This window comes from Sarcophilus harrisii, chromosome 3 (assembly GCF_902635505.1).
Source record: "Sarcophilus harrisii chromosome 3, mSarHar1.11, whole genome shotgun sequence".
NCBI lineage: Eukaryota > Metazoa > Chordata > Mammalia > Dasyuromorphia > Dasyuridae > Sarcophilus > Sarcophilus harrisii.
Genome location: NC_045428.1, coordinates 585,510,223 through 585,533,428, shown reverse-complemented (window position 1 = coordinate 585,533,428; position 23,206 = coordinate 585,510,223). Strand labels below are relative to the sequence as shown.

Sequence of the window (23,206 nt, the reverse complement as noted above, 5' to 3'; positions counted from 1 at the left end):
ATATTGGTGTTCCCCACAAGGGAGATCCTGGCAAAGGACTAGCCCAGCATGGCGTGCCCTCATCAGAGAAGGTGCTGTGCTCTATGAGCAAAACAGAATTAAATTAGCTCAGAAGTAACATGAGATGCAAAAAAGTGTTCCTTTGTGTCCCAGCATTCTGAGCTCCTGTTGGTTTGCTTGATCGGACACAATGTAATTCAATTCTGACATACTGATGTCATTTTGGTTCTTCTTGAGAACTTCGAGAACTAAGAGCAACCTCCCTGTGGTAGAATGTAGGGAGCCAGCACAATGCTTGGCTTCGTGAATGTTTCTGGAAATTTAGGAAAGACTCAAATTAATGGCAGCAAAAAGAAAAGCAGAAAGCAAACTGTCCCTTCCCTTCATGGCTTATGATGCCTCTCCATCCTGTTCCCTCCCGGGTGGGATCCTCTTCTCCATCCAGGACATCCTCTTGCCTGGAAGGTTCTTCCCCACCTCACTCCCCATCCCCAGCTTCCTTCAAAGCACCATTTACTGACCACCTTCTCCTAGAAGCCTGATTTCACCCCTTTCCTTTTTTTGAAATCACTTTGTATATACTTTGTATTTTCTCACAGTATACTTACTATCTCTACCCTGAGAGAATGGCTACTGTTTCCTTTTTGGTTTGGGATCCTCTGGGCCAGGCAGGTGGGGGGATGGAGAGGAGGGGAAGGGAGTTGGGAGAAGATCAGGCTTCTCAACTCTGCTTCTTTGTAACCTCGGCAGACCCCCGGGCCTTAGTTTCCCCATTGGTGGAAGGAGAGAGCTTGGCCCTCCTGAGCTCTCTGGGCTCCCTTCCAGTTTTAAGACTGTGATATTATGATTCTCCTCCCAGACATTTAAGCAGACATACTGACTCAGACTTAATCCCTTGTCGGTTCTGTCTCTTTACCCTTGATGTGGCTTTCTATCCCATTCATGGCCTATTAAGAACCTGGGTAGGGATTAGCTGATCACACTCCTTGACCTTCCATTTACAGCTGGCACCTCTGAATAAAGAGCACTGCTTATGGCTCAGAAATTCATTTGAAGCGCTGAGATGGAGGAGGATGGCTGATCACCTACACGCCAATGACTTTCCCCATCCTATTTCCCCTTCTTCCCCCCCTTAACTTGGATCCTGAATGCGGATCATTGATGGGCCATATTCCTTGATGCTGAGGTGTGAGGGCAGTGGGATGCTTAGCCACTAGGGGGTCGATCCAAGCCTGCACACAGCACTGATGTTCTTTCATTTCTACTTGGAATAAATGGGGAATTGGGAGGAATCTTTCAGTACAAAAGATACATTCTAATTGTTTAAGATGTCCCAACGGAATATAGCCCATCACAGAACATGGAACACGGTCAGTGCCAGATAAGTGGTGAATTATTGGAAAGACAATTTAATAGGTAGAATACTGGATGGAGTCAGGGTAAGAAGGAGTCTGGATTCAATTTCTGATTGGCTGCTTGTCAGTTAAATCATTGAGGAGGTTGAATTTAGAGCAAGGAGGGATCTGGCTCCTCATCTCATTTTCATTATTGTATTTTAGTCACATCCAACTCTGTGATCTTTGGGGTTTTCTTGGCAGAGATACTAGAGTGTTTTTGCCATTTCCTTCTCCAGTTCATTTGACAGATGGGGAAATTGAGGCAAACAGACTTAGATCACATAGCTGGAAAGTAGCTGAGGTCAGATTTGAACTCAGAATATGAGGGATGGAAGGAACTTTGGGGTCCACCTAGCCCACGATTCTTTCACCTTTTTGTGTCTGGGGTTCCTTGGATGATTTGGTAAAAGGTTAGGCCCTTTTTCAGAATCATGATTATAAATTTATAAAACAATGCATAGGATTGCAAAGGAAACCAATTCGATTGAAATACAATTCTCAAATCATTGTACATGGCAACAGCAATATTATATGATGATCAATTCTGATGTACACGGCTCTCTTTAACAATGAGATAATTCAGAGCAGTTCTGATAGTCTTGTCATCAAGAGCCATCTACACCCAGAGAGAGGATTGTGGGAACTGAGTGTGATTCACTCAGTTCACAGCATAGCATTCTCTCTTATTGTTATTTGCTAGCATTTTATTTTCTTCATCATTTAATTTTCTGGTTTGATTTGATTTTTCTTGTACAGCAAGATAATTGTTACAAATAGGTATGCATATGTTGGATTTAACATATTTGTACCATGTTTAACATATATTGGACTACTTGCCATCTGGGGGGGGGGTTGGAGAAGGGAGAGGGGAAACTGGAACACAAGGTTTTGCAAAGGCTAATGTTTGCAGTTCTCAAAATATTAAAACAAAACGGAGCCAGTTTAAGAAACTGGGCTCAACCTATTGTTTGACCCCAGGAATTTCCAGTATTATCTGAAAATATTCTCCTCCTGAATACCTTTCAGTGGAACAGAAAGGAATGGTTTCCTAGAGCAGCCTACTCTGCTTTGGGGTAGCCCAGTCTGCTTTGGGGCAGCTCTCCCTGTTAGGAAGGGTTTTCTGACTCTGGCCAACCTTGCCTTTTTTCACTTTCCTCTCATGATTCAGGGGTTCTATCCTCTGGGGCCAAAAGACTTTAATCTCTCTTCACTGACTTGCCCTTTAAATCCTTTTTACTCTGGAAGAAACTGACCTATCAAAACCTTCATTTTCTCCTCTGTTAAGTGGGATTAATGAGATGCTCAGTGGGTGGGGGTTGTGGATAAAGAGCTGAACTAGAAATGAAAATGAATGAGACATTGATATAAATACCTACTGTGTACACAACACTGGAGAAAAGTAATTCCTTGTTCTTTGTAAAAGGGGAGATAATGTTTGTGGAAAGTTTTAGTTTCAAGTCAGAGAAGTTGGGGGAATAAACATTTATATAGCATCTACAGAAGAACAAGCATTATACTAAAATCAATCTCTCTCTCTCTCTCTCTCTCTCTCTCTCTCTCTCTCTCTCTCTCTCTCTCTCTCTCTCTTTCTCTCCCTCCCTCCCTCCCCCTATATAATATTTACTTTACACACACAAAAAATATATATATACCTTATGTGATCCTTACAACAACCCTGAGAAAGGAAGGTATTATTATTCTTCCCCCTTTATAGTTGAGGAAACTTGAGACCAACAATCCCAGGGTCCCAGTCTGGATTTGAGCTCCAGTTTTCCTGACTCTAGGTATAGTGATCTTTAGACAGATCCATGGTCCTTAGGGTGAAGCCTTTGGTGGCCAGAACTTTAGATTTGAAGTCTTTTTCTGAACCTTAGTGTCTGTGCACCAGTCAGCCTCCAGTAGGAAGGGAATTTCCTCCCTGGGATTGCTCTTCCCTTTGATGAAACAGATCCTATGCAAAACCAAGCCTTTGTGTCCTAGGGTTATTATTTGGCTCCAGCCATCTCTTATAGGAATGATTCTCTGGTACCTGAGATTTTTTTGAGTTCTCCAGATTTGTAGACTGCAAAAGTGAGGAAGAGTGTAACTGGCCTCTGCCCCAAAGCTACAAATTAGAGGCCTGTTGCCAAATCTGATGGAGTTTTTTGAAAATTTGGCTTTGTTTTTTTAAATTACAAAAAACAAAACTTTTCTCTTCTCCCATCCATTAAAAAAAGGAAAAGAAAGTTATTCAAATATGCATGGTTGAGAAAAAAAATTGAGCATTTACCATATCCAAAAAACATATGTCTCAGTCTGCACCCTGTGTCCAATTGAGTGGCAGCTAGCTAGGTGGGTTGGTGGATAGAGGAATTGGGAAGTCCTCAGACACTTCTCAGCTGAATGACCATGGACAAATCATTTAACTTGCCTTCATTTTCTATCTGTAAAAGAGACATAAAAGCAGTACTTACCTTACAGGGATATTGGGAGGATGAAAGGAGATAGGATTTGTAAAATACTTGACATGATGTCTGGCATATTGTTGTTGTTTTAAAAGCTGTTATTATTGCTTGTGTTGCTATTTTTAAAATTGTTAATAATAGTTTTTTGTTTTCAAAACACATGCAAAGATAGTTTTCAGCATTCATCCTTGCAAAACCTTGTGTTCCAATTTTGTCTCCCTCCCTCTCTGTCCCCCTTCCTCCTCCCTTAGACAGCAGGTAATCCAATATAGGTTAAACATGTGCAATTCTTCTAAACATATTTCTACATTTATCATGCTGCACCAGAAAAATCAGATCCAAAAGGAAAAAGTGAGAAAGAAAAAAAAAGCAACCAAACAATAGCAAAAAAGGCGAAAATACTATGTTGTGTTCCACACTCAGTGGCCATAGAACTCTCTATGGGTGCAGACGTCTCTCTCCATCACTAGTCCATTGGAACTGGCCTGAATCACCTCAGTGTTGAAAAGAGCCCCTTATGTTAGAACTGATCATCACATAATCTTGTTGTTGCTGTGTACTATGTACTCACGCTTCTGCTCACTTCATTTAACAATAGTTTGTGTAAGTCTCTCTAGGCCTTTCTGAAATCCTGCTGCTCCTACCTTATAGAATGTTAATATTCCATTACATTCATTTACCGTAACTTATTCAGCCATTCTCCAACTGATGGGCATTTATGCAGTTTCCAGTTCCTTGACATGTTGTTTAGTCATTTTTCAGTCATGTCCCTGACTCTGTGATCCCTTTTTCTTGGTAAAGATACTAGAATGTTTTGCTCATCCAACTCATTTTATAGATGGGGAAATTGAGGCAAACAGGAATAAGTGATTTGCCCAGGATCACACAGCTAGCTGGATTTGAACTCAATTCTTTCTGACTCTAAGTCTGCACTCTGTTGCTCCAGCTAGTTGTCATGGCACATAGTGGATGTTTAATGAATGTTGCTTCCTTTCCTTTTATTCTCTCCCAGAGGCTGGAGAGCATGTTTCAATATGAGATTTCAGAAATCATTGTGATCTCTTGGTTGTCTGATTTGTCTTGAGTAGTTTGTATATCTCTTGAGGCATCTAAGTAGTGCAATGAATAGAGCATTGAGTCCAGATTCAGGAAGTTCTCAGTTCAAATCCAGCTTGAGACATTTCGTAGCTGTGTGACCCTGGTCAAGTCTCTTGCCCTATTTGTCCCAGTTTCTTCCATCATAAAATGGAGATAAGAGCATCTCCCTTTCTGGTAGTTATGAGAATCACATGAGAAAATCAGCGAGGTCCAGAGAAAGAGCTATTATCTATGAACAGTTTGTATCTTTCTAGAGTGGAAACTCTTATCAAAAGAGATAAGATTTGTCAAGTGCAGTGCCTGACATCCAATAAATGCTGTGTAAATGCCTCTTATTATTATCAATATTATTAGCTCCGATCATTAGCTCACTTCATTTCCATGTCTCTCCGAGTTTCTGTCACCTGTCCCTTTCATCATTTTCCCACATTGCAATAGCATTCTGTCATATGCATATAATCATTTCCTCTCTCTCTCCCTTCCTTGTGACAGTCATCCCTTGTATCTGTCACTGAATACAGGTCCTCACCTCTTCTATAAAATGAAGGGGGTGGATTGGACAGCCCAAGATTCCTTCCAGCCCATGAGTGGATTAGCCAGTGCTTGAGAAGAAGGAGTTTCTTTATCCAGGGCCAGCCTTAGTCATCACAATTACCTACTGTTCATTTAAAAAAAAATTCCATTTATGTCATTTTAGTCATTGGGTTTATTGTTTTTCTCCTCTTACTTTCATCATCTTATCTGGTGATGAAAAGATCCTGTAAGCAATGCACCCATTTAGAGATAAGGAAAATGAGACTCGCCAAGTGGTTAGCCAATCTGTTGAATTTCATCTAAGTTAGGAAGCAAGGAGTTCATGTCAACCAGTTAACAGCTACTGTGCTAAATACAGCAAATGCCAAGAAAGGCAAACACAGTCCCAGCCCTCTAGGAGCTCCTTGTTTTAAGGGCAAAAATGGGGACCTGCAGACTTCAAAACCATGGCCTTCCTGTTAGTGTGGCACCTGTTCCAATATACCGCTGTTCTGGGCTGCAGTTGCCCCCATCTATAAAATGAGCCTGGTAGTAAATAGCACACAGCATGGAGCGGTGTGGAGGAACAGGTTGTCCATTGTCCATAAATTTCTAAAACACTGTGTTCCTTCTGGTAGCGTTCATAGGAAACATTAGATGTCTCCAGAAAGGGGCATGGGGAAATAACTGTTGTCATAATAAATATTTGGGTTTGGGGTTAACACCTCATAATCACAAAAAGGCCTACTGGAAGGTGTTCAGGATGTTTTGACTCGAGGAAAAGGCAACTCTCAAGTGAAGAATATTCTTTTATTCCAAATGTCTACTTTTCCTCTCTCTCTCAGGGATATGCTTATAACCCACCTGGATTCATCCATGACCTATGATGAACTCTGTGAAGAAGTGAGAGAAATGTGCAGTTTACACCAGCAACAGCCGATCACCCTTAAGTGGATCGATGATGAAGGTTTGTCCTTATTCCTTTTGCTCTGAGACCTTGTTTGCAGCTGTTCTCTCCTAAAATGTCAACTCTGCTTTCTGGGATAGATGGGTGAAGAGTGTTACTTGGCTAATAGTAGCAACGCATGAGTTCAGATTCCAGTTTCTCTGCTATCTAGTTGTGTGACCTTGGACAAGTCACATGTCCTGGTCTGTTTCTTCCTTTATAAAATGAGAGGATTGGATTAAATGATTTCTAAAGTTCTTTTATCTCTAAGTTTCTGATCTTCTGGCTTAATAATCGGCTCACAATTGTATAGGGCTTTAAGGTCTGCAGAGCTTGTGGTGATAACAGTAACAGCATCTGGAATTGTTTTATGACTTTAAAGTTTGTAAAGCACTTTTTATTTTACTGAGGCAATTGGGGTTAAGTGACTTGCCCAGGGTCACACAGCCAGGAAGTGTTAACTGTCTGAGGTCAGATTTGAACTCCTGACTTCAGAGACAATGCTCTATCCACTGTGCCACCTAGCTGCCCCAGCCCTTTCTTTACAAACAGTATTCCATTTCATCCTCCTCTGGACCCTGGAATAGCATTTTATTTTGCAAATATATGTAAAGATTTCTCTTCCTTCCTTCCTTGCTCCCCTTCTTCCCTCCCTCCCTTCCTTCCTTCTTTCCTTTCTTCCTTCCTTTTTTTTTTTTTTTTTTTTTTTTAAAGGCTGGTGCGCTATCCACTGCACCATTTAGCTGCCCCTAAAAGTAGTTTGCAACTTTCATTTTTGTAAGACTGTTTTTCTCCTTCCCTCCCTTACCTCACCTCTCCCTAAGACATTAAGCAATCTGATATTTAATATGTGCAGCCCTTTTAAACCTATTTCCATATTTGTCATGTTGTGCAAAAAAAATCAGACCAAAAGGGAAAAAATCATGAGAAAGAAAAAAATAGATAAAAAATGAAAATACTGTGTTTCAATCCATATTCAGCCTCCGTAATTCTCCCTCTGGATGCCGATGGCAGAAAAACACATGGACTTGCTTCTTTCAGATCCTCTCTTGATCTAGAGACTGGAAGATCTGAATTCAAATCCAGCCTCAGAAATTGCCTTGGGCAAGTCATTAAAAAAAAAAAAAAACTGTGCTTGCCTCAGTTTCTCCATCTGTAAAAAAGGGGATAATACCAGCACCTATCTTTCCAGGTTGTCGTGAGGATCAAATCAGAGTATGTGCAAAGTGCTTTGGTATTATTGTTAAAGATGATCGAGCACGAGTTGACCGGAGGAATCATGGGCAAGTTGATCCTACCTGCTCAATTTTCAGTCACTTTTGTAGAGGAGATTTTTGTTCTGTGAGGGGTGGGAGTCTGGCTCCCAGGGCTTCTTTCACTTGGAAGATTTCTGTTAAGTTGCCACATGAAGTTGTTTAATTTTTACAGTAGATCACCAAGATGGGGACTCTTTAGCACAATCTCTCCCACCACAGTCTTCTTGTAAAAGCTGAATTAATAATAGAAGGTTGCTTGGTAACTTGGATCTGTGACATCCGCACAAGGGTAGATGGGAAAGGGGCTTGTCCCTAAGCCTTACTGGGGGTGGAACCATTTGGGAAGTGTTGGGAGTTTCCCATTGACTGAGAAGTGTTGGGAATCTCCCATTGGCCAAGTGGTACTGGAGACCACACCAGGTTCTTATTATCTGAAGCTTTTCTTTTCTAGTCCGTGTAGACCACCTTCATGCTCCTATTACTACCTACTCCCCTGGCTGGTCACTTGTCTGTCAATCATGGAATCTCCCAGTTAGCAGGGGATCAAGGGTCATCCCGTCCCCGCAGGGGACCCTAACCCTGACTGACCTCTGGTGATGGGGAATTCCCCACCAACTAGACCAGCCTGTTCCATTTTGCACAGAATCAAAATCCCTGAGCTGGAAAGGATTTAAGAAATTACCTGTGCCAGCACTTACCTGGGCAAGAATCAGCTTACCTGACAAAGCATCCCAGGGTCCCTAGCTGGCACAGACCATAGAATGTTGGGGCCCCAGTTCAGATCAGGACAATAGATACTAACTAGCTGTGTGACCCTGCTCAAGTCACTAACCCACTACCTGCCTCAGCTTTCCCATCTGTAAAGCATCTATGGTGCTTTGGGTGACCTCCAGGCAGAGAAAGCTCAGTGCCTCTCAAAGCAGCCCATTGCATTCAGAGAGAGCTTTCGTACTTAGGAAGATTTTCCTTACATGGAACCTCTGTCTGTCTGTCTCTCTGTCCCCCCCTCTCCTCTCCTTTCTCTCTCTCTTTTCTGTCTCTCTCTTTCTCTTCTCTCTTTTCTCTTCCTCCCCGCCCCCCATCTCTCTCTTCTCTCTCTCTGTCTCTGTCTCTTCTCTCTTTCTAATTTCTTACTCTCTCTTTCTGTCTGTCTCTCCCTTTTTCTTTCTTTTCTCTCCTCTTTCTTTCTCTCACCTTTCTCTTTTTCTTTGTCTATCTCTTCTCTCTTTCTCTGTCTGCTTCTCTCTATGGGTCCCTTCCTCTCCCTCTTTTTTCCTCTTTGCCTCTTCCTCTTTCCCCCCTGCCCCCTCTGTTTCTGTCTCTTTCTCATAAATATGTAAATAGTATTTTTTCTAAATTATGTAAAAATAATTTTTAATGTTCATTTTGATAAGACCTCGTGTTCCAAATTTTTCTCCCTCCTTTCCTTCTTCCCTCCCCAAGATAGCAACCAATCTGATATAGGTTAAACATATGCAATCCTTTTAAACATATTTCCATATTTGTCATGTTGTACAAGAAAAAGAAGACTAAAAGGAAAAATCCATGAGGAATAGAAGAACAAACTAAACAAACAAGAAAAGGTGAAAAACACTACATTTCCATCCACATTCAGTCTCCATAGTTCTGGATACAGTTGGCATTTTCCATCCCAGGACTAGCAATTGTCTTGAGTCACCTGCTTGTTAAGAAGAATGTTCATCACATCAGCATTTATTTCTGATAAGATTTTGGTTTCCAGATTTTACTCCTTTTCCCCCAAGATGGCAACTAATCTGATCTAGGTTATACAAGTGCAACATGTTAAACATTTCCACTTTCAGTCTTTGCAGCTTTCCCTCTTTACTCCTAGTTCAGCCCTCTGAGACCGAGCAGAAACAGCTAGTTCCCTTCCATCCGATGGTGATGATTATGGTCCTTAGTATACTTAGTATATATTCCCTGATTTCATCTTCACAACACCCCCCCAAAAGTCAGCTGCTGTGATTATCACTTCCACTTTACAGATGGGAAAGCTGAGGCAGGTAGTGGGTTAGTGACTTGAGCAGGGTCACACAGCTAGTTAGTATCTATTGTCCTGATCTGAACTGGGGCCCCAACATTCTATGGTCTGTGCCAGCTAGGGAGCTGAACCCCGGATGTGCTGCCCACCCCAAACATTTCCATGGCTCTCTGCCTCTGTTCCCTCCCTGGTGCCTCAGTGTGGCTTGTCCCTGAGGGCTGATTGCTCTTGGACAGCAATCAGCACCTCTGTTCTCAGGCCGGGCTGCCTACCTGTGCCTCTAACCATGGTCATTTGTTTTGTATTGATTTTTTAAAAATAACAATGATAGAATATCCTCATCTTTTTTTAGATCCTGAGGTTGTCATGCATTAGGGGGCTTGTAGCCCAGAGGAAATAGGAAATAATAATGATAATGTGAGAGGCAATGTGGTCTACAGAGCTGGCCTTGAAAAGGGAGGAAAACCAGGCTCAAGTCCTATGAGTAACTCACCTCATTTTTCTTGAGTTGCTTGATATTTGTGTTGCCATAAGCAGTTGATTTTGGATACCAAGAAGGGAATAAATGTTTCTCTAGTACTTACTCTGTGCCAGTCATTGTGCTAATAAGTGTTTTAAAATTATTATCTCATTTGATCCTCACAACAACCCTTTGAGGTAAATAATATTATTCCCATTTTTACAGTTGAACTGAGGCAGACAAAGATCTTTTCTTGTTCAGGGCCCCATAGTTAGTGTGTTGGCTCTGTCCTCATTCTTTTCTTCTTCCTCATTCTCTCTCTCTTTCTCTGCATCTCTCTCTGTCCCCCATCCCTTTCCCTCCTTCTCTCTCTCTCCCTTCCTTCCTTTCCCCTTTGCTCTTTCAATTTCCTCTACCAATTCAAGTTGGAACCTCCCTTTAGAGAGTTGCCTGGGGAACACAAGAATTGGAAGCAGCTCTTGAACCCAGAGCTTTGTGATTCCAGGAGCAGCTCTCTTTTTCACTCTTCCTTGTTGACGGTCTAGATCAGGGGTCCCCAAACTACGGCCCACGGGCCAGATGCGGCAGCTGAGGATGATTATCCCCCTCACCCAGGGCTATGAAGTTTATTTAAAGGCCCACAAAACAAAAGATTTTGTTTTTACTATAGTCCGACTCTCCTACAGTCTGAGGACAGTGACCTGGCCCCCTAGTTAAAAAGTTTGAGGACCCTTGCTTGATCTTGTCACAATCACTGGGCTGTAGGCACTTCCTTTCCTTGGCTCGTGATTGTCAATATTTGGTTTTTCTTGTGCTTATCAATATCTTCCTTCTTGAAATGTCCTCCCCATGGATCTGCTGATCCCTCCATTGCTTCCAAGCCAGGGGCTCTCTTTAGAGAGGATCTCTCTTTTGGGGCTCCCTCTGCTGGCCTTGACTAGGGTATATCTGAACCAGATTTAAGGCTAAAACGTTCCTTTTTCTTCTTGCTCAAGTAATCCCAGGAGGGAGAAGAAACACTTGGGGTGTCCTTTTCATGGCTATACCTGGAAAGTGAAGGACGTCCAATAGTTCTGTAAACTACAGACCCAGATATTTTGTTCTGACATTGGGCTTCATGGGATTGAGTGAGTTGGGGTGAGCCACTTTCTATTTGGGCACGCATAATTACCACTGAGAGGCAGTGTGGCTTAGTGAGTGGAGGGCTGGGGCTTAGAGTCAGGGAGAGCTGGGCTCGAGCTGTGACTGAGGTCTGACTGTCCAAAACTGGACAAATCATTTCAGCTTTTTGAGCTCCAGATAACTCTGAGAGTGGGGTATTGATGAGTTAACTAATCAGTCCTACCGGGGTGGACATTAGTCTAGACTTTATGGACACAGACTACTCCTCTTTCTATTTTAAAAATCAATTCTTTGAGGGGGCAGTTAGTGTAGTGTACAGAGTAGGGTAGCAGATAGAGTAGTGTAGTAGATAGAGCACCGGCCCTGAAGTCAGGAGGACCTGATTTCAAATCTGGTCTCAGACACTAAACACTTCCTGGCTGTGTGACCCTAGGCAACTCACTTAACCCCAGTTGCCTCAGCAAAAATAAACAAACAAACAAATAAATAAATAAAAAATCATTTCTTAGATTCTCCACGCTACCTCCAAAAAATACCTTTTTATTTTTGGTGAAGCAGTTGGGGTTAAGTGACTTGCCCAGGATCACACACCTAGTAAGTGTTACGTGTCTGTGGTTGAATTTGAACTCAGGTCCTCCTGTCTCCAGGGCTAGTGCTTTAACTACTATTCCATCTAGTTGCCCCCTTTTTTTCCCTCATGGTTGGGTCTTCTTTATGACCATGGGCCTGTCATTTAGCCCTTATTGCTTCTCAAAAAAAAAAAAAAAAAAGCAGGATATTGGTAAACTGGATGGTAAAGTGCCCCAAGATAATAAGACCATAGTTTTTGATCAGGAAGACAGCTTAAAGGTCAGTGGTCCAACTCCATTGTTCTATAGGCAAGGAAACTAAGGCTCAGAGAGATTGGGTGATTTGGTCAAAATCGCACAGTAAGTTTCTGAGGCATGATTTGAACCCAGCCCTCCCTGACTCCCTTCTGGCCGGCTGTCCGCCTCAGTATTTTGCCCTTTGTTTTTATGTAAGGATCTGCTGAAGGAAGTAAGGATATTCATCCTGAAGAAAAGATTTAGAGGAAATTGAATATTTGAAGGTTTGGCTTGTGAAATAGGGATTTGACTTGTTATATTTGGCTCCCAGGGCCAGAAATGGGAACGTTGGGTATAAATTTCCAAGAGGAAAACACAGAATTGATACCAATAACTTGGGTACTGTCCATTATTGGGAAGTGTTGATATGGGGAGTCTTTGGACTCTTTGGAGTCTTCTAGCAGAGCCCAGAAGACCATATGTGAGTATGTGGGTTCTTGTTCAGGTAGGGGTTGGATCAGGTGACTTCCAAAGTTCCTTCCACCTCTGAGATTTCCAGATTCTGATAGCATCAAACAAGCTGATGACATTGTGTGTGTGTCTGTGGGGGTGTGGCAATCAGGGTTAAGTGACTTGCACAGGGTCACACGGCTAAATGTCTGAGTCTAGATTTGAATTCAGGTGTTCCTAACTCCAGGGCAGGTGCTCTTTCCACTTTTGTACTGAGCTACCCTGGTGACATTGTTGAACAATGATAAAGAACTGCATCAAATATACCACCAAATTTACATGTTATCTCTTGCCTTGTTTTTCCGTTTCATTAGGTGACCCATGTACCATATCTTCTCAGATGGAACTGGAAGAAGCTTTTCGCCTGTACTGTCAACACAGAGATGAAGGGCTCATCATTCACGGCAAGTAGCTGGAAATTAAGCTTCTTGGGCTCCCTCAGAGGGTGTTCTTGGGAGAATGATTTAGCTAGGGCTCATCCCTTTGGGGGTACCCAAATCCCATCCTGGGCCCCTTCTATTCTGCTCACTTGGCCATCTCTTAGTTCCCATGGCTTCAGTTATCATCTCTGTGTGGAGGATTTATGAACTTACTTATCCAGCCCTAATCTCTACTGACTGATAGTCTTGTGTCTCCAACTGGCACCTAAAACCCTCCAAGTTCAAGACTGAACTCTCTTTCTCCCTACGTCCTTTCGTTATTGTTGATTGTCTTTCTTTCTCAAAGAGTACATGACATCAGGGAGGCGATGTTAGAACATGCAAGTCAGTTGGATTTAAGTGAGAAAAGGCTGTGCAAAGTCACCAGCCGCACTTTCCCCTCCAGAACCATCTGGGTCCAGTGGCAAGATTTAGATCAGGAAGACAGGAGATAGCTCTGGATGCAGGCTCACAATTTTGGAGTCTCACCCCTCTAGCCCATCCAATCAATTGTTTAGGTCTGTTGACTTCACTTATCTCAAATATTCCCCATTCTTTCCTCTTCTATAGCCACATCTCCCTCCCTCCAGGACTATTGCAAGAGGCTGCTGGTGCATCTGGGAGCCTCAAACCTCTACCTCCTCCCATTCATTCACAATTCAGTTGCTAAAGTGATTTTCCTAAAGCACAAATCTGATCATGTCACTCTCCTATTCAATAAGCTCCTATGGCTTCCTATTGTCTCCAGGAGCAAATATAACATATTCCATTTGGTGTTTAAAACCAGAACAAGAGTTTTTTGTATCTTCCCTCCCTGGTGTATTCCTCGTTCCAGTAATGTCAGCCTTCTGGATGATCCTCCATCTTCTGGCTTTGGGCATTTTTTTCTGGCTGATTCCAAAGCCTGCAATTGCCCTCCCTTCTCATCCTCTGCCTCCTCTTTCCTTCAAGTCCCAGTTAAAATCTCACCTACTCTAGGAAGCATTTCCCAATCCTACTTCGTTCTAGTGCCTTCCCTCCATTGATTGCTTCCTATTTTCCTTGCATAGAGCATGATGGTACATATTTATTCGCTTATTGTCTCCTCCATTAGAGCATGAAGTCCTCATGGGTTGGGACTAGCTTTTGCTTTTCTTTGTACCCCCAGCACCTAACATAGTATGTGGCATATAGTAGGCACTTAATAAATGTTTATTGACTGAATGACTGAGTGATAGAGATATTTAGATTTTATTTAGAACACATTTAGAATATATTTAGAACATATATTTAGAAAATATATCCTTTCAACTTTTACAGTTTAAAGATGGATTGTGGATTCTGATAATGCAAAGTGTAGAACTATGATCTTCAAATTTATTTGTTTATGTTTCTATCTCTGATGGTCATCCTGTGTTCCCAAATTCTCTGGGCTTTGTAAGCCATCGCTATGGCCTCTTTGAAAGAATAGCATTGGCCATGATGAATTATATTTCTAACTTCCTGATCTTGCCATTCTCCTTTGGGCCTCCAAAGTGGGAAAGAGAAGGTGGAAGGGTTTCTAACAGCTGAGTGCTAAATCTTCTACTTTGTAAAAATAATTTTTTTTTTCCTGATGAGTGAGTAATTCATCTGATTTATGGGAAGACATGACAGAAGCTCCAGGGATGGGAAGACATGGGTGGGTTGGAAGAGATCACAGATTCCTTGGAGGGTGGGGGGTTTGAATAATCCATTTTAATGGTGTTATGTAAGAAAATGGCAAATTTACTCCAGATGATTGTGATGATTTGGAAAAAAGAACTTGATCAAATGCTTTTTAAAGAAAGGATTTTACCAGCATCTTAAGGATTCATTCTGGCGTCTCTGGATAGATTTTAGAACATTGCATTTTGATGTCCTATAACCCAATTGCTCGTTACTTCTCCCCTCCCTTATGTCTCACTGTGTTTTTGAGACTTTTAACCATGGAATTTAGGACACGTATGTGCGTGCGTGCATGAGATACGTGCGTAAGATTTACGCAGGTTAGCCAGAATTTGACTTTAAAAGCATTTCTAGATTGACTTGTTTCTCATCAGAACATTCTTTAGAAATACTTGAACATTCAAATTATATGCAGATTATTCAGAGGGAGGGCTTATCTCCACAAGGCACTAACTCTTTTTTCTTTGTCTGTGTTCAGTTTTTCCGAGCATCCCAGAGAAGCCAGGAATGCCCTGCCCAGGGGAAGACAGTGAGTATTTGAAACTTCCTAACATTTTGGTGGAGGGCATTGAACTTGCTGAAGAGTTCAATTGAACAACTTTAGAGGGATGTGCTTGATCCTGAAGTTGTTGTAGTTCTTTCTGGGAAAATCTGGTCTGGTTATAAAAATGTCAGGCGGCGTGATGTGGTGAAAATAGAATAGTCGTCGAGAATGGTGTGCAAATTGCAATTCTGGTACTTTGTGGCTGGGAGAGCCTGGATAAGTCACTTAGGTTCTCTGAGCCTCCCTTTCCTTATCTAAAAAATGAGAGTTAATAGTCCCGGTGTTATCTCCCTCCCAGGAGTGTTGTGAGGCTCAAATAAGATAATGTTTGCCAATTGCTTTGCCAGCCTTAAAGCTCTATAAAAATATCACCTCTTATTGTTGATAAGTACTCGGTGACCTTGTGAAAAAGTGGAAAATTGAAGTCTCTAGGCGGAGAGTGAATACAGATTGCATTTTCAGGACATCATGCTTCTTTCTGGTTTTGGGGGCTTATTGGAATGCTCTGTGTTTTAGGATTGAATACCCAATTGGTTAGTTACTGGCACAATGATAAATCTCAGATGTACCTCCTCTGCCCTGGGTGGTTGGAAGGGCTGGGCAGCCACAGATGGCCACACTTGTGCCTTCCTAGTTTCTTTTAACCCACCTCAGAACCATGAGCTGTTCCACTTGGAACCTCTAGGGACACTGTGATTCTCCCTCCCCTTCCCCCCCCCCCAAAAAAAAAAACAAACCCAAAACTAAACTAAATGTTTTATTAAAAGCTTAACTTGAAACATTCGCATATCCAACCTAGACTTTCTTAGAACCAACCATTTAAATCAATTTAATTTCAGTGAAGTAAACCCATTTGGGATTTTCGTGACAAAGTTACTGAGTAGTTTGCCATTTTCATCTCCAGTTTATTTGACAAATTAGGAAACTGAGGCAGACAGGGTTAAATGATTGGCCCAGGATCATAGCTAGGTTGGATTTGAACTCAGAAGAGCTCACTTTTTCCAACCCTCTGTTTACTGCGCCAACTAGCTGTCCCGGGAATGGTGGTTTTGCTTAGTCATTTTTGACTCTTCGGGATCTTTCTTGGCAAAGGCACATTCTATTCTCCCAATGGGGAAGACCATACCACTAATTGGGGAATGGTAGCCTGGGAGAAATGCTTCCAATAGAGAATGAAGAACGAATGATGATTTGAGTCTGAGGGCAGTTAATTTACTTGCCCTTTCCAGGAGTGATGTCTTGATCTGATTGTTGTTTTCAGAGCTGACTCTGAAAAGGTAGAGGGAGCCATAGAGATGTTCTGTTCAGCCCCAGAGATCACAGCTTTGGAACCTTGGATAGAAATTGTTGAGATTTAGCACGATACCAGGAAAGACTTTCTAACAGAGTTATTCAAAATTGGGACGGGGCAGCGAGGCGATGTCATAGTTCATAGTTTGGAATACTCATTCCTGAGTTCAAATCTGGGATCAGATACTAGTTGTATGTGGGAGGTGGCAAGTCACTTAACTGTTTGCCTCAGTTTCCTCATCTGTAAAATCATCTGGAAGTGGCAAAGGAAAATTAGTCCAATCTTTGCCAAGAAAATCCCAAATGGGGTCACAGAGAGTGATATGATATTTTTTTTTTCCTTGGTATATTTGAAAAATGTTTGAAAAATGATCCATATGAAAAGTGGAATAAGTTGCTTTTGGAGAAAGCAGGTCTATCCTTTATAGGAAGGCTTCAAATCAAGACTGGATGACCACTTGTTTTGAATGTATTATACTAGGGACTTGAGCAATGAGATGTAAAATTCTATTGGGTTTGGAATTTTGGAATTCTAGGGTTTAGGAATAGGGTTTAGGGCCTTCATGAGAAACAAGATCACACAAAAGAGACTAACGTTCCACATGGGAAAAACCCAAGTGCACAAAAAATGTGGGTTGCCAGATCCGGATGTGAAGTTGAGTGGAAATTCTGTTGTTTTAGTTCATCAAAGCGTGTCTTTTGGATACATCCTATCAATGGACAAAACACCGGAAACATTATTGACTCAGAGGAACATGACAGGCTGAGTCTTCTTTGGGAAATCAGGCAATTCTTGAACAATCCCTTGCCATTTGATGTCACAAAAACTTCTTTATTTAAGTCCTGCATTCTCTTAGTGATGCTAAATTGCTGTGATTCATGGAACCTGATGATCTGAGAAGAAACAAAATTGCAGGTGACTCAAAGGGTAATGGTGGGTGTCAGTGAACTGCCTTGCATTACCCACAGGGATATGTATAAGAAGAGATGCAGGAAATAGCATGGAGACGATAGGCAAATGGATTTGATTTGGAAAAGATGTTGAGCTGTGAGAGCCCTTAAAGTCTGGAAATGTCCAGAGTGCTCAGGGTTGGCCTGAGTGGTTGGTCAGCAGGCCCCCCAGTAGCCCATCTGTATTATCAATGACATCCCCTGATACGCTGTCACCATCTTCTGTGGGAAAAAAGTGCACTGCTTGGTGGCCCTTGGAAACACCATGGGCCAGTTTGACTTAACTCAGTCTTTACAAGTACCTCTCTTCTGAGGCCATTGATATCTCTATTCCTCCTGTCCTCAAGCCCATGAAGCATAGAATGGCTGGAGTTCCTTACTACTTGTTTGATGTTATCACTATCCAGATTTCAAGTCTATTTAGGATCATAGTCATGGAATCTTAGACATTGGAGTTCATTAAATCTTATCTCTTCATTTTATAAATGAGGAAACTGAAACTGAGAAGAAATGTCCATGAGTTGATCATGAGAGTGTTTGTAGATTTAGAACTGGAGGAGTCTTTGAAGACCCTTTGATCCAAACCCTTTATTTTACACAAAACTGGAGACCAGAGAAGTTTTAAATTTTGCCCAGGATCACACAGGTTATGGATTTAGAGCTAGAGGGGAACTCTGAGGGCACTGAGTCCAACTCGCTCATTTAACAGATAAGAAAATAGAGGTTCATGGGGGTTATTCACCTAATAAATATCTAATGGAAGACTCAATCCCAGATCTTCAGGGTTCCAGGTCTAGTACTTACAACTGTAAAATATCTAAAGTGGTGTGTGTGTGTGTGTGTGTGTAGGAAGGTAGAAAGGGTCAATGATGTACACATTTTATGAAAAATATCCAAAAAAAATGGATATCAAAGGGCCAAAGGATACCATAGTTGTGGGAGAGGCAATATTCAGTACACATGCTGGGTTGGGGTGTGTGTGAAAGAGAGTAGAATGGGGGAGAGGGTCAGTGGAAAGAGCAATGTTGTGGAGTTGGAGTTCCTGCCTTCAAAACCCATCTTGGTGCTTCCTTCTCCTGAAGTAGCTCTGGGCTAGGCATTTCACTTTATCTGCAAGATGAAGGATGGGTTTAAGTGACCTCTAAGGTCTGTTCCTTCCAGTTCTAGATCTGTTAGGCTAACAGATAAATAGCTCAGTAGGTCAACTGATTTCTGTGTCTATGAAACTGTGGAAAGATATGGACAAAAGTGCCAATAGACCAGAAAGATGCTGAACAGCACCAGAGACAGGAAAATTCTCATTAACGAGATCATGGATTCCCTCTCATCAACTTCCTGCCCCCCAAATCTTAGCTCATTGGCAGAGAAAAGACAGGGTGACCATTTCACTGTTCATTGGCTCCAAAGCATAACTTGATGGGCACCTACATGTCCAAGCACGGCACTTGGGGGTTTAGCTATGAGAAGTAGGATTGGGATTCAAGAGAGAGGGAAGCAGGTAATGAAGGTTTGACACCATTTCCTAAGTATGAGTGTTTTACTTTCAAGAAGTCTGTTTTTACATTGGTTGCTTTTTATATTGGGAAGATGAAAGAAAGATGCATTTATTAAGCACCTACTATATGCTAGGCAGTGTGCTAAGTATTATTATTTCATATTATCCATAAAATAACCCTGGGAGTTGGGTGTGATTATTCCCATTTTACATTTGAGGAAACTGAGGCAGTGTCTTGAAGTTGGATTTAAACTCAGATGGTCTTGTCTCCAGGCACAGAGGTTTATACTTTGTACTATCTATCTTATTATTGTGCTACAAACTATATTGTTATTTTACTTTACTTGTTATTTACTTAATAATACATATTAACTAAATAATTTACTTTTCACATTGTAAATACTTAGATATACTTTTAACTCATTGTTTGTGACCATCTCTTAGGAATTAAAAAGCTGAAAATTATATTTTTCTTTTTAATGGCATGTAAACTCCTTGAAGGTAGGGACTGTTTAATTTTTGTCTTATATTACCAGTGTCCAGCACAGAGGTGGCATGCAGTAGGCCTCTAATAGTTGTTTTCTAAAGATTTGATTGTCTTCCTACACTTGCCACCCTTGTAGCTCTTTCAGACAGTGGCTGTTTGAATTTTGCCTTCTATTCCCAGCACTAAGAACAGTGCTGGCATGCAGTAGGTGTTTAATATTTGCTTATTGAATAATTGACTGTTTGCATATCATTCTGGTAGATCCTTGAGCTTTTTGAGCTCCTGGTCTTGGGATTATGCTCCCAAGCATAATCCTTGACATGTATGTAATGTATATAGTAGGAGAATAATAAGTGCTTGTGGAAGGATTTTCTGTGTACATTTTATTTCACTCTGTTTTTTGAGGGCAGGGGCTCTTTCATCTTTGTCTTTGTATCCCCAATGTCCGTCCGGCAGAGTGCCTGGCATCCAATGGTAGTCAATAAATGCTTGTTCAAAGATTGGACTACAAAAATGCCAGTTCTTACTCTGAAATATGTAAAGCCCATTGGGATGGGGAGTTTGAGGTCTGGTTTCTCAGCATATCCTGTGGGCCATTTCCGTAATGGGAAAAGAGCATGTGGTTGGCTTTCCATGCAGGATTCAAATCCAGATCACCTGATTGCAATACTTGCTTTGTCTCCACTGAGCCACTGAAATGTGAGCGGTGGGCCTTGAGCCTGTGACTTTTCAGAGCCCAGTATGACTCTCAGCTTCTTCCAGCTCTAAAACCCCCTGCCCTATGAGCCTGTGGTGTTTACTTCAGGCAGAGCGGTGTGGGAGGCTCCTCCTAACCCAGCTCAGTTCTGCAAACACTTCTCGCCGTGCATGAGCAGTTCCCTGTGGTGGACGGGGAACCCGAGTATAGGATCTGGCACCTGGGTCTAGGGTTCTAGGAATAGAAAATGTGCCTTGAGTTAGGCAGAAAGAGCCTAAGAGTTAGGAAAAAAGACCCAGAGGGAATCATCCAGCCTCTTACTTGGAAAAGTGGGTGAGAGCTGAGAAGAGTTCCAAAGAGAAGTGTTAGCAGAGTTAGACCTTGAATGGAATAAAAAGACCAACTCTTTTCCCTGTCTTCTGTCCTAACCCCATCTTCCCCATCCTCCTAATCCACTAATTCATTACCTCTCTTTAAGAGGATGCTTAGGATCGGACATTGGTGGCCATGGGGGAAGGAGGGAGCAGCCAGGAGTCCTTGGTACCTGGGTTCAGACACCAAGATCTGTCACTTGATAGGAAAAATCTTTTGATCTTTCTGGGCCTCGGTTTCCTTGCCTGTAAAATTGGGAGGTTGGATTAGAAAGTCCCTGATGACTCTTGAATCTATGGTCTTAAGATCTGGGAAAGTAGGACACCTGCCTTCAAACCCAGTTCCCTTTCTCCTATTGAATGATGGGACGCTCTTGGGTTCAGTGACCAAGCTTTCAGCTCTCAGTTCCTCTGACATACATCTCTTCCCTTCCCAAACCTGATGGGCACCGACCATTCTGAGCATTCTGTTTGCAGAAGGCTGGCTTGAGTTTAGGTACCATGGGTGTTTTCTGTCTTGTGATGGGGCTTGTCCCTGCAATCATCCCCCCCCAACCTACATCTTCATTTCTCCCAACCTCCATCTTCTCATAGACCAACCTGGCATCTGACTGTTGTGATGTAGCCAATAGGTTGAGGCTAGACAATGATCTTCTGTGGGGGGGAAAGCAAGATCTTTGTTCAACAAGGACTGGATCTCCTGTTAAGGTAATTTTCTGAAGTAGCTGTCGCTATGAGACATGGATGAGATGGTGTCTGGAGAAGTGACGGAACCCAGTGTCATGAATAATGATGGCCAATGAGAAATGAGGGGGGAGTCACACACACAGACTCACAGAGGTAGAGAGATAAGGGGGGAAAAGAGACAGAGAGCAAAGAGATAGAGGGACAGAGAAAGCAGACACAGAGGGAGAGAGAGAGAGGAACCAGAGACACACAGAGGTAGAGAGATACAGAGAGGAGAGAGATAAAGGGGGAAGAGAGAGAGAGAGACAGCAGAGAGATAGAGGAACAGAGAGAGAGAGAGAGAGAGAGAGAGAGAGAGAGAGAGAGAGAGAGAGAGGAGACAGAGACACACAGAGAGAGATACTAGGAAAGTAGCCAAATGATTATTTCTATAACAGTGGAATTCTAAGGCATTCCCAAATGAATAATATACTCATCAGAGTAAGATTGCTCTGTCCTCAAGCAAAGTGTATCCCACGGTCAGTACACCCATGATATGATGTACTCTCTCTCCCTCCATCCCATCCCTGCTTTTAACAGCCTTTTGTTCTTATTCTATTAATTCTCAGCCTGTAGTAACTTCCTTCCCTCTGATTTCTCTGTTCCTGGACTTCATTTAATGACTGGAAGAAAATAACCATGGTGCTATAAATTCATGCATCCTTCCCTCAGCTGGGCCATCACCTGTTTGGCAATCCTTTGACTCCCAGTCATGTTCCCTACTATGGTGGTGGCTATTGCCAGTTCTCCCTTATTCCTCAGTCCTCCAATCATTCTTCACCAACGCAGACATACCCTCCACCCTCCTCCTCTGTGCGATGACCTTGAATTTTACTTGAGGCTGTCTGATAGAAACACCCTTCCCAGCCCTCCTTCACACCATCTATCTCTTCCTCTCTTGCCTTAGAGCCAGCAGAAACTCTCTCTGTCCTTCCCAGGACATATGATTTCAATTTTTAAAATATATAGAATATTATCATATCCTGATCTCCTTCCCTTCTAATTCAAAGAAAGACATATATCTCTTCTCCTCCTCAAATTAACTCCTTTATAGTTTCATGATCTCTTCTCTTTCCTTCCCATTGGTCACATATATTGTTGGTCTGCCATCTTCGAGCTGTAACTGGTGGTCTCTCTGTCTCAATCTCTCTTATAATTCTGGATTCCACTTCCTGTCCATCTCTCATCTTTACTCTCTCCTCCTTCAGTGGATCTATTCCCTAATATCTTAAAGTTATTCAGACATATCTCTCTTCTATTTTCCCCCAAACCTTCTTGAAAGCTTACAATTCACTTAAACTACTGGGATAGGACTATAGATTTAGAAATGGAGGAGATTTTAGAGGTCTCCTCCCCGCTTAATTTACAGATGAGAAAACTGGAGTCCAGACCTGAAGTGATCTCCTCAGATTACAAAGGTAAGTGATGGGGATTTGAATCCTGGTTTTTGGCAGCTAGTGTTTCCTGCTACAGCACCCTGGCTTCATAATGTTGTTGTTTACTCCTTCCTTTTCTTCCCTTCATTTATGTTATAACACTGCCCTGTTATGTTATAACACTGTTTTATATATATAACACTGAGAAGTAGTAGATTCAGTTCTCTGTACCACAGTTTAGAAAGGACATTGAAAATCTGGAGGGTGTCCAGAGGAGGATGACCAGGATGATAAAGGGCCTTGAGTTACAATCATATTAAGATCAAGTGCAGGAATTGGGTTGGAGAAGAAAAAATTGGTGATGAGGAGGTAGAGGAAGGGACTCCTTTCTTTGAAGGGCAGTCCTGTGGAAGAGGGAATAGATTTATTGTTGATGCCCTAAAGTGGAGAAAGGTGAAATTTAAATCAGGAAGTATCAGGAAAAACTTCCTAGACAGAGCTACGACCAAGTGGAATGAAATGGATTGTCAAGAGATGGCTTCCTCTTGCTTGAGATCTTCAAGCGGTCTACGTGCCAATTCATCACCCATGTTACCTTGCTCAGGTCCTG

At 42.1% G+C, this 23,206-nt stretch overlaps 1 protein-coding gene across 2 annotated transcripts in view; it reads left to right on the top strand.

The window, feature by feature from the left end:
- Positions 1-23,206, top strand: part of PRKCZ (protein kinase C zeta) — a 218,872-nt gene that overhangs the window by 18,841 nt on the left and 176,825 nt on the right. For both annotated transcript variants that reach the window (XM_031963008.1, XM_031963007.1), the window contains 3 exons: positions 6,298-6,419; positions 12,869-12,958; positions 15,138-15,188. In XM_031963008.1, coding sequence (XP_031818868.1) covers positions 6,298-6,419; positions 12,869-12,958; positions 15,138-15,188 — 263 coding nt within the window. The remainder of the gene's footprint in view (positions 1-6,297; positions 6,420-12,868; positions 12,959-15,137; positions 15,189-23,206) is intronic.